Source organism: Haliotis rubra, unplaced genomic scaffold (genome assembly GCF_003918875.1).
Source record: "Haliotis rubra isolate DU_JTF1 unplaced genomic scaffold, ASM391887v1 Scf1128, whole genome shotgun sequence".
Lineage (NCBI taxonomy): Eukaryota > Metazoa > Mollusca > Gastropoda > Lepetellida > Haliotidae > Haliotis > Haliotis rubra.
This window is the reverse complement of record NW_025765035.1, coordinates 224,505-236,599: the sequence shown is the minus strand read 5'-3', so window position 1 is coordinate 236,599 and position 12,095 is coordinate 224,505. Positions and strand designations below refer to the sequence as shown.

The following is a 12,095-nucleotide window of genomic DNA, read 5'->3' as shown; positions in this document are numbered from 1 at the left end:
CCTTCAACCCTATCACTGCTAGTGTCTCCACTTACAGTAGTACTTGGAAAAAACCCATATCAATACAAAAATTGATAAAACTCACAATTCCATTCCATATTCCAGAGTTCGCTCCCTTGGACGGGGGTTAGCATCTGACCTGGGCTGCTGCTGGTCAAGTTTGTCCAGCAAGAGAAAGGTTGTAGCTCTCCTCTTTTCCTTACACATTGATAGAGCTGTAAGGATACGGTCAGCCTTGTCATACTCCCCGCTATCGATGTAGTGTTCAGATATTGTGTGGTGAACGTATGGAATACAGTCAGCCATGCGTCCAAGCCTCGTTTGGACATCAACTAGAAAAAACAAAGAAAGATATGCTGCTCAGAAATTAAAGCACACTGACTGTTCTGATGTAGTGTTTTCCAACAATAGTCTATAGGCTTACTCGGCACTGCTTGCCATATTCTGAAAGAGTAGTAGCTATACAACGGGAATAGACTCAGTAGCAGGTCAGAAAGTGATTTATTCAGGAATGCCATTTGTTTCTGCAACATTACAGGCCTCATTCAAACTAGATATTTATATTGTAATCTGGGTTTGAATACATTTGGCAGTTAGCATTTAACTCTTCCAAAAGAAAAACATAAAAGGATTCTCTTCAATTTGCTGAAAATGTAAACATTGCCAAAGCCAGTATATTCTGCACAGCGCTTGGGATGCTGGCTTTGCTATTCAGAGCTCTATTGTTTTGGTTTGAGAATTGAAATGTGCATGAACTACATGATATCACACTCTGAAAATATTTCATGCATGACTTTAAACATCACTGAATTTTAACCTACAATCAAAGGATCTTGATCACACTGTAGACATAGAGCAACAATCTCATTATGGAACAAGATTTAGTTCTATGGATGTATCAATAATTTGTATGAACATAAACTCATGTTGGTGTGGTGTTCTGAGTTTGATGTTATATATTGGTAAATAAAGCCTACGATAATAATGATAATATTTCTTAGAATACTACCTCCAACACTTGACAGCCGTATTTTCTGAAACTTGTTTTGGGTCCACTTGAATAACATTTTTAAACATCCATCATCTTGTGTTGTCTTACTCCCTGTGGTCTTCCCAAGCACTATCTGTTGGAGTTATCTCCCACTTACATGAGCAGGAACTTCATAATGTTCCTTCAATGAGGTACTCTGGGATTCCAGGAGAAGTATTGGCGGATCTTAGCCTCAAGTATCAGAGGTAGTATTCAAAGAATACGTCCCTAGGCTTGATGGGCCCAGAGTGATCCATAAGTAGACTGTAGGTGGTTGCACTTCCATCATGCAATAGGCTAGCTTTCTTGTTTTCTTGATTCCTACTGCCACTTTACTTTTGGATACATCTTTGTTGCAGTATTCTGACATGAAATCCAAATATGGATCAGTCCTGTGGAAATACCTCTTGAGAGCTCTTACTGGGCATAAGAGTCTGTAAGGTAGATCCTGATCCAGTGTATGAGCCAGAGAAGGGATCATGAAAATCAATTCCAAAGTTTCCATTGCAGATTTATGATTCTTGGCAAGGAGTATTGGTAACTCTCTGATCATGACTCATGTAACTGATCTTAAGTCTGGGGCATGCAGTTCTGAAATCCTTGAGGTTGTGGCCAGTGCCATAACAAAATGCAGTCTTCCAAGCAAGATGAGATGAAGTTCAAACGGATAGTGTAATAGAGACGATAAAACCACTGACAAATCCCACTTCATAGTTATTAGTTGTTGGGATATCCTCTAGTTCAAATGAATATAATATGCTGGTAAGAACTGGATCCTTCCCAACATATATTCCATGCTTGGTAAGAACAGATGTTAGTCCCAAGCGATCACCTTCAATAGTTCCATGCAGAATATGTAAGTCGTTTCTGAGAAGGAATTTTAGAATCTGCAGTCATAGTTACTGTTATAGGTCCATTGGCAGTTCCTGATCTGATTCTATACAGCTGGAATTGATCCCACTTGTATGCACATAAAGCAGATGTTGAGGCTCTGAGTGACTGCTGAACAGCTCAGGAAACTCCTTCTGAAACTCCTGCTGCCTCAATAATGTGTAGGTGGAGCTGTTGTAGATTGTGATTACACTTTCTCAGTAAAGTACAGATTCTAGTACTTTTGTTGGGTTGAGTCCCATCCAGGATTCGAATACTCTCTCTCAGAGTCAGGCACCTAATCGCCATCAAACCCACTCAGCCACTGCGTCTTCTAAATGGCATTGTGTATTCACAAAAGTGAGGAGTTAGTGCCAAGTGACAGGTGGCTAATACATTGATAAGGACTGGTGAAGGACTGGTGAATCTAACTCCCAGTGACTGATGACCTCTTGTCTTCTAGATGGACTCCCCATCCTGTAAGTGAAGTATCTGCAAAGAGATGATGATCTTCAGACGACATCCTGATCTGAGTCCCATTTATGATATTGTTGGGTCTCATTCACCAAGCAAGGTCCTTGAACACTAGATCCGTAGGTGTTATGACAGAGCCTAGCTGTTTCCCTCTGTTTTGATTGATCTAATTCTGTTGGAATTTAAGATGTAGACAGCTTATGAATGTTAAATCCTGCAAAAATGTGTAGAGATAGTGTGTTAAGATTTCTGGAACTTTGATATCCTGGTTGTGACATCCTGATCTTAACCAATGGAGCTTCAGGCCATTGAATCTCTGCTGCAAAGTCTTCATGATCTGACATTGGTGGCACGGAGTCAGAAAACAAAACTTGCAGGGCTGCAGCCTTATCGATGAAGGTGTATCTGGCTTAGTTGAGTTCTGAGGGTTCAAGTGATAGGTCTAACGATACTGCTCCAGTTCACTTAATACAGCATGATCGGCAGTAGTGTAAGAGGAGTCAGGGTACTATTTGAGCTATGTGTGTGTCCCATGCTAGTCACCACACTATTGTGAGAACAGAAGATCACCTATGATTTACAAGACCTGTTTGGTCCTGAGGTTAGAGCAGTCCAAGCAGTCCCTTGGCTGGTGCGATCCATGTGGTCCATGGTAATAGTATTTGTTGAATGGCAGAATCTGTTAAGAGTGATCAGCCCTACGTAGTCCATGCGACGAGCCTGGCCACCACAAATTCCACATCTTGGACTTCATCTATTTCAGCATGCAAAGGGCGAAAGTCATCCATTTAGATAGTTGTCAACAGATGTGATCTGTGCAACTACATCTAAGTTGTAGTGATCAGGAGATCTTGTTGACAGTTCTGATTTGCTAGCTGAATTCCTCGCTGCTTAGTACAAGCCAGGGAGCCTGGGTACACTTCTGCAAAGGTGATAGTCTATGAGCATTGTCACTCACAGATGGTGTCGTAATCTCATCCTTCTCAGTACTGGCCATCAGTCAGTCTGATAAACCCTTAATCAGGTCTGACAGGGAGAACAGGGAGCATCATGCTCACCCAACTCCGTCTGAATGTCAGCCGATCTTTCTAAATACTCCATAATTCTGGCAGGAATGAGGGAATTTTTTGTTCTCCTGCCTTTTCTTAGCTGCCAGGGCATATCTCTCAAACACTGCAGGCAATTGAGATGGACAATTATCGCATCTGGAGACAAAGGAGCATGGTGTTTGGACACACACTCCCAGCATTTCCCAGCTTAAACGTATCTGCTGCCTTTAGATTTACCCATCTTTAAATCAAAACAGAATTCATAAACCTAGGAAATTTGTAGAAAATGTTAACAGAGATCAAAACATATGTGATCATGTGTGCATATGGAACATCATGTGTGCCTTCACAGGAACAATTGTGTGTGTGTGTGTGTGTGTGTGTGTCCTGTGTGTGTGTGTGTGTGTGTGTATGTGTGTGTGTGTGTGTGTGTGTGTGTGTGTGTGTGTGTGTGTGTGTGTGTGTGTGTGTGTGTGTGTGTGTGTGTGTGTGTGTGTGTGTGTGTGTGTGTGTGTGTGTGTGTGTGTGTGTGTGTGTGTGTGTGTGTGTGTGTGTGAATTCAATGAAGAACGCTTAAGAAGTCCACTAGGACGTAAGACGACACAAGGTGATAGACATTTAAAAGTGTTATTCAAGTTTAACATGTGGACCAGAAACAAGTTTCGGGAAATAAGGCTATAAAATGTTAGAGGAATGTATTCATACAAATTATACTGTTTGATAGACTCATTAGGAATATGCAGAAAAATAACAATGCATAAGATAAACAATACTGCTTATCTCACACCATTGAGGGATAACTGCTAATAGATTCACTAATGTGCATTAACAACAGTCAAGTCTCACCTTCAACATCAACAATTCTTCATGGTTTTTTTTAAAACGTCTGCTGGTATCTAACTTTATCATAAATTTTTATTTAAATGCACTATATCACACTACACTTCTCTAAAAATACAAAGTTATGTCCCTTGGTGCACTCTTACGAATATCCTACACAGAACTTGTGATCGAAAACCAGTTCAGGAAATACTGACAACACCGTGTGTGACAGTTTTCGATGTTCGATATAAAACAAGTGTTCTCTGTTTGGAAGCTATTCGCCTAGAAGTGTCAAGTATCGATTTCAGGCAAGTCGTAAGGGATGATAAGTCTTTCATTGCATCAATAGGAAGCTAAAGTGATTGCCCTAATATGTATAATATAGGCTAAAATATTGTCAAAAATGTGTGACATTGTGCCTTTAAGCCAAACTATGGAAAACATGAAACGGTGCATTAAGTGCCAAACTAAAGGTGAATTATTTATGATTTTTTCAGTTAACTAAACCAAAAGTGAAATTAAGAGACTTGGGGGTTATATGAAAATGTATATCTCTTCATCCATTGACTTTACAATCAGCCCACTAATGTACAGAATATATAATTGTTTCCTACATATGAATGCTTAAAGTTATTAATGTGTGGCTACCATAAATGACAAGCTGTTCATATAACACAAGCTCCACTGTTGCCGATATCTTAATTGTATATGGATTAAGGACAAGATTCCTATATCTCAAGGAACTCATTCAAGTGAATGAACACACAAGCTAAATCTGGGTCCCGTTCCTGGTATTACAGTTACTAAATTCATACTTGGTGAAGGGCCTTTCAAAGTCACAGCACCACTTCTGTAGTCAAATGTTCTGAGCACCAGTGAACAGTTATGGAAACAGTACAGAAATGTATGATTATTATTCCTGACAATAATTCTAAAACAACTTACAGACATCCCAGAAGTACGGGTTCAGCTTCCTTGATCTTGTTCTGTCTCAGCAGGCAGTTTGCCATATTCTCCTTACAAAACCAGTATGACTGATTATCTTGGTGAAACTGGTTGATCTAAATGACAAGTGAGTTGTAATCAATGCCACTTTGAGGGAATGAATATGTTTTTATGTCACTGTTAGCAAAGACCCACAAGAATAGGCTTCACACACTGTAACCATCTGACAAATCAAACACATGCCTCTGCTTGGCAAGCTTATGCTTTAACTGTTAGGCTTCCATGTCATTTTGAACAGTATTTCAGTCATGTCACTATATGAGCTTTATGTGGAAGTAATTTTGGTCGTTACTGAAAAAAGACACACCAATAGAGCCAGACAAAGCAACACTTTGGCATCCTGAGAGAGAGAGAGAGAGAGAAAAGAGAAAGCAGCCCTTATCCCCAAATGTACCCTTTGTCATATCTGTTGCAGAAGAAACTGTCGCCAATCTTGGTGCAAAGCTGCATTGAACTTCGCTGACAGATTTTGAAATGGTGGTACACATATTTGTATCTGTCACTGAATAAAGTCCTAAATGTGCTCCAGGGAGTTCAGGTCTGGACTCATGGCGGCCAGTGCATTGTTCTGAATGAAAGAGTCACTGCTTAGCGATGTGGCCTCACTGAGGCCTAGCGATGTCATCGATGAATACAGGTCTTGTATCAAGAGGATGAAAATCAAAACTAGATATCCAGCAAAATGGTAACCAGTGGTGCTCAAGAACAGTGCTTATGGTGAATGGTTGTCATTGAGTGAGCCTCAAAGGTGCCCTGTCTTCACGATTTGACATGCACGTTGGCAATCCTTCACCTCATTGGTTTCCCTGTATTTTTTTACCAAATGACTGACAGCTGTAGCGTGGACATTCATTTTGCGACCAATTGTTATTCATACCAATAATTTCCCATCTCTGGCCATCTTTGCGCCATAGTGGCAGAAAAATTGATTGAACACTGTACCCCATGCAGATAAAATACTGACATGTGGCACAAACACAAACTTAGGTGTTTATTCAACAGTCTTCAATACACGGCCTATCCATGACTTGCTATGAAAGAATGATTTTAGGTTAGATATCATGTGTTGAGTCATGAAAATGCTATTTGATTATTGGCTTCAGTTTTTGTTACACCTTAGTTCATTACAATACAACAAAATAAATAGATACATATGTATATAAATGCAGTGAATATTTCAAAATATATATATGTAAAATTTAGCCAAACATGTAGGGATTTTCAATTTTTTTAAGTGAGTCCTTGAGGTACATATATGCATATTCTGTGTCTGAAAATGTCCTGTGGTGGTTGTAACAATGTTTTAATAAACACATTGTACCAATAAAAAAAACCTCAGTTACAGCAACTTCCCCACCACCACCACCACCACCTGGAGCTGTCCCCCATGTGGAAGACTGGGTAAGAGTTGGAAGTTTGATATAAGCTGTCACATAGAAAGCAAGATCAATCTAAGGGTGGTAGGTATCCGTGAGGCGAATACTGACATGATCATTATGAAATATCATCAGTGCCATGTCAGCTGATATCACATATATGTCCCTGACCCTTCTACCAGAGGCCACTGACACAAGAAAAGCCGTCTTCCATGTCAATGAGTGAAGTGAGAGAGAGGTGGGTGAAGCGTGGAATAGCCGTGGAGTGCGAATGGGCAAGGCTGCAAGACCTTCTTCCAAATGGCACTAAAATAACTCCAATATCTAAACTAAATCTGCAGCATAGAGATCTGAAATCCCCCTATCTGCACACCAGCACGCATAGCAGGCCCACCTATCCTCATACTGAACATGTGTCGAATCCTGCCTCGAAGCCTGAATTGTGTCTGCAACTGCTGCAGTGGTCCACATATTAAGGGGTGCTGAACTTTTTTACAGGTGCATTGTTATTTTAACTGAAAAACAACTTTTGTCACTCAGTCATTTTAACTCTGGGTCATAATCTGGACAATCTCACCTTGTATATGTGAAGAGCTTTCTCCGTATACTCCTGAACCATGGCATAATTCTTCCTGTGTGCATTCAGAGTGCCTAGATTCATATACGCAGTTGCAGTTATAGGGTGTTCATTGCCGACTGCCTGGATCTTTAGATCAAGGGACCTGTAACACATATTTTAATATTTCAATGCAGACTTATGACATGTCACAATCTTTTCATCATGACTGGGGATCAACAATAAAACAATCTGCCCTGCTTGATCTTCACTGATCACATCACAACAAAGTAATATTCAAGCAACATATATCGTACTGTCAGAAGAATTCTCTAGCACTAGGAAAACTGGAGAATAAAATCTTGGGTCTAGTGCCTCTTGAGGTATAACTTCTATTGCTTCTTTTGACAGATGGGAGTGTATTGCTTCTGTAAACTTGGGTAATATTTATTTGCAGCAGGTAAAGTGTGAGTGCTAGTGCCATGAACACCGGAATGATGTAGCCATTCCTTAGCGTGTTCATGATGGACGTGTGGCCAAGAAGCTCCCAATTTGGCCATTACTTCTGCAGTCTTCTCCTAGTGAAGAATCCAACCCTTCAATAACTGGAAAGGGCCTGAAATTCCCAATTGTGCAAGTGTGCCCCTACACAGGTAGAACCTATTTCTCCTGCCATGGTCACAGTAAGATTGGTTCCATTGTTTTTCATATGGCTTCTGAAAGGGCTGGTTGTTGCCAGAGTATCTCTTATCCTTTGACTTCTGGATGCCAGAGAATCTACTCTTAAAAGAATGTCTCTAGGTGGACTGCCTATACATTGTATTCATGGTCTGGGCTGAATTGATTAGCATCCGATCCTTACAGTCCTGGACCACTTCCTTGTTGACCCCCTTATCTGATCATTAAAGATCATGGGTGTGTCCCAAAGTTGATGCAGGTGTCTGGTGTACAAGTTCGACCAATAAGAGTTGGACAGCAGTCCCTGTTGCTGTAGCAAAGTGTGGTTTGATGCTGAGCAGAATTTTTTTTTTAATTGATATTTTATTTCTGAAACCCTGTAACAGAAAATGGACCCTCACCCAGGGAAGTGAAGGGCCCAGTTGCCCTTATGATTAAATGTGAGGACAGTTTTCGGGCCTTTTTGTGTGTGTGTGCATAACTAAACACACAGACACACCCACATTCAGTCATACAACTGCACACATGAAAATGATTGTAAGGGACCGTTCATAATTTATGGCTGGGGGTGATGATGATTTTTATGGAGAAGCATTACAATGTGAACCCCCTAAAATTTATGTACAAAATAAGTGACCCCCCATGTCATGTACAAAATCAATGACCCTCCCCCTTCCCATAATTTCTAAGCATAATTTTAAACATATTTGTATGTACAAAATTGCTGACACCCCTCCCCTCCCAAAACAAAATGGGTGACACCCCCACCCCACCCATAAAACCATCATCACCCCCTAGCCATAAATTATGAATGATCCCTAGGTTAAGTAATTACCGGTAATGTTACCCTCCTCTGAGCAATTTATGGTGTAGTCATAAAATATGGTTTAAACTGTAAAGAGTTATTCAAAGGTGGATAATACATCATCCATTTCCTCATGAAATCTGCTGAATTGTTATGAACCTTATGAGAATATTGTTCTATTTTATATCTTATATGAAGCTCTTTTAAGGTGTTCAATGTTTAATTAAAGCTATACCTTGTACTTTACATTTATAAATGAAAAATTTGCAAAGCAAGATGAGAAGGCCAAAAATGTCATCAGAGAAAATATTATGTTTTAAGCCTAGTAAAATAAATTGGTCATTGAGACTCATGACATGACATGCTGACACTTGGTGGTCAGTCTCCTATGCAGAATCCAGTATTGAAACAATTTGAACTTTGTGTCCTCTGTTATTTTAAAATATTCTAGGCCAGTTGAGATCTTGGTTAGCAAACTGTGATTCCCACTCAGTCATAGCTTTCCACTTGTCATTAGTTGCTGTGAGTGTGAAATAATACCACTTTGAACCTTTTTTAACTGATATTAAATTCTTGATTGAAAGTTTCATACCAATGACAGCTTTTTTTTCTCTGTTAAATTTTGTTTTTCTTAAATATTCTTTAGCTGATGATACAATGCTAATTTCTCCATAACCTTAATTAGGTCTGGACTCGATAAAGTTTGTTGTTGTTGTCAACATCTATAAGGTCGCCAATTTGTGATTTTCCAAGGTCCAACCAATGTTCCCATTTGACTGTTTTTTTTCCCCTATTTTGATGTTGTCAATAAAGAAGAGAGGTTCACAAATCAAATCCTTGAAAGATATAATTTCTGTTCTTTCTAAGACTTTTAGGTATGCCTGTAAGCAATGTTTCCAAAAATGATATGGATCTTTATGGGCTTTATAAACACATTTCCAAATTTATCAATGTTTTGAAGTTCTGGATTAGTAAATAATAACAGATCCTTCCAGTTACTCACAATTTCAGAACTGACCAGTATACGAATCCGTACTTAACAAAATTGTTGAACATTTAATACCTAATACCCTGAAAGTGTTGGGATTCCATCTTAAGTTAAGGTCAGGTCTGTATTTGGCAATATTAATTTTCTTTGAGCCAATCCAAACTACTTCTGACTTCTCATAATTTATTTTTGTGAATCCTAGCAAAAATGTCTAAAGTTTGAATCAAATTTTCAAATGACGTTTGATTTCAATCCAGAATAAACTCATAGTATCATCAGCATATTGTTCAAGCAAGTGTTCTTTATCATTTATAACAATTCCTCTTATGTCTCTGTGATTCTTTTCAATAATAGATGGGCGTGGGTAGCCTAATGGTTAAGCGTGGGCTCTTCCTGCCGAAGACCCGGGTTGATTCCCCACATTTTTTAATAAAGGACCAACAGACTGAATCAAAGGCTTTATGAAAGTCTATCAGAAATAGCATGCCTGGAATCTGTCCTTTTCTGTTCGAAGGAAAATATCATGGCGATCTCTAATATTATTACCTATATAACGATTAGCCATGAATCCTGTTTGTTCAGGGTGAATTATGTTTTGTAAAACAGTTTTTATCCAATCTTCTATACAGGGAAATATAAGTTTGTTAAGAGAGTGATGGGTTCCCAATTTTTCAAAGACTGTTTAGGCTTATCTCCTTTTGGAAGACATGTAATTATTCCTAATGTCTGACTTGCTGAGAGCTCCCCTATTTCAAATGCATAGTTAACCGAATGAAGGAGGAAGAAGCCCAGGTCCTTCCAGAAGAATTTGAAAAATTATGCAGAAAATCCATCTGAGCCTGGGCTCTTAATGTTTTTCATTGATTTTAAAGCATTTAGTAGTTCTTCATGTTTCAAGGGAGTTTCTAAACTTTCAGATAATTGTTTACTCAATGTTGGGATATTACCATCAAACAATAAACTGTATAAATCATAACTGTGGTTATCATCCTGTTCATAACATTGTAATAAATTCTTGTAAAAGTTTGTTGTTTCTTCAATAATGTCATCCTTATCAGTCAAACCACACCATTTGACTTTTCGATATGAGTCATTAGTTTGCTCACAAATTTATATTTTCAAGACTACAATAATACCTTGATACCATTTCACCATCTTTAATCCATTGTGATCTTGATCTTATAAAAACACCTTCCATTATGTAATTTTCTGAATAAAATTGATATTTTTATACTTATCCTGACTCATGCTTAATGCTTGTCTCCTTCCTCTTGCTAACGTTAGTGGAACACTTGTATCTCCTATTGAAGCTCCCTTCAATAAAGAACAGACTTAAAATCACTCCTCCCAAGAGTTATCTCCCCAGCTGTTTAGGCGGGAAACTGTGGCGCCACCGTCCCCACATGCTTCACTCTCTCCTGATTATGAGCCCGACACTTGAATTTGCAGGGAAAACCAAAGTGTCTAGTGGGGAGGCTGGGTGGGCTTACCTCATGAGTCAGGATAAGTATAAAAATATCAATTTTATTCAGAAAATTACATATTTTTCCTTATCCTGACTCATGCTTAATGCTTGTAGAATCCGACGGAAAAGGCGGCGGGCAAGTACTTTGGATTTTATGTAGTGATTTACGTCTCTCTACCCCCCTATGGGAACTTCGTGTTGGCACTGTTATGTAACTGCTAATCTGCTGCTGCTGCGACCCTGTCCTTCCAGCTGACTTTAGACGGGGGGACCACAATAGTTAACTTTTGGTCCTTTCTTCTGTTAACATTTTATGTGGATTTTGCGACTCCATCTCTTGATGCAAGCACCAAGTGGAGAAGCGACCCATCCCTGTACAAGTGTCCTTACAAGTACTGGGTCATATTACTTATGCTAGTCTGTCCTAGACGTGCATATAGACTTAAAGCAAAACTCTCCGGAGTGTAGGCTTTGTAAGTCATGTGGTAAAAGGGCGAGACACCGTCTCAGCGCGCCTTTGTGGGACTGTCAATTGTTGTGCTACAACAAGTGGGCCGAAATGGTGAATGCCATAGCCGTCCTCAGTGGCGACGTCCTTCAGGTAGTGGTTGGCCAACATCCTGTCCCATTTCCAGAAGCAGCCTTCCATTATCGTACTGATAGAGCGATTCCAATGTAGAGCGAGCGTTGACGCCAGAGCTCTAACTTCATGTGGGTTGGAGACTCTTAGAGGATCAAGTCCTGCTGCTTTGTAGGCCCGTAGTATGACAGTTCTGATCCAGCTTGATATCGTAGTGCGGCAGACCTCCGTCTGTGTCGCTGTCGATATCGAGACGAAAAGACAATTGAATTTCCGTCACCTGGACCTGGATCGTGTAGGCAGACTTTCAATGCTCTCAGTGGGTACAAGGATAGGACCTGCGTATCCTGTGGTCCAAGGACTGATGATAGTGTTGGGACGTGGAACTGTCTGTCTG

General features: G+C 39.7%; 1 protein-coding gene across 1 annotated transcript in view; it reads right to left on the bottom strand.

The window, feature by feature from the left end:
- Positions 1-215: 215 nt before the first annotated feature.
- Positions 216-12,095, bottom strand: part of LOC124290920 (TPR repeat-containing protein DDB_G0287407-like) — a 186,322-nt gene continuing 174,442 nt past the window's right edge. Inside the window, 3 exon segments of the mRNA XM_046727763.1 lie at positions 216-332; positions 5,191-5,306; positions 7,204-7,348. Coding sequence (XP_046583719.1) covers positions 329-332; positions 5,191-5,306; positions 7,204-7,348 — 265 coding nt within the window. The 3' untranslated portion in view covers positions 216-328.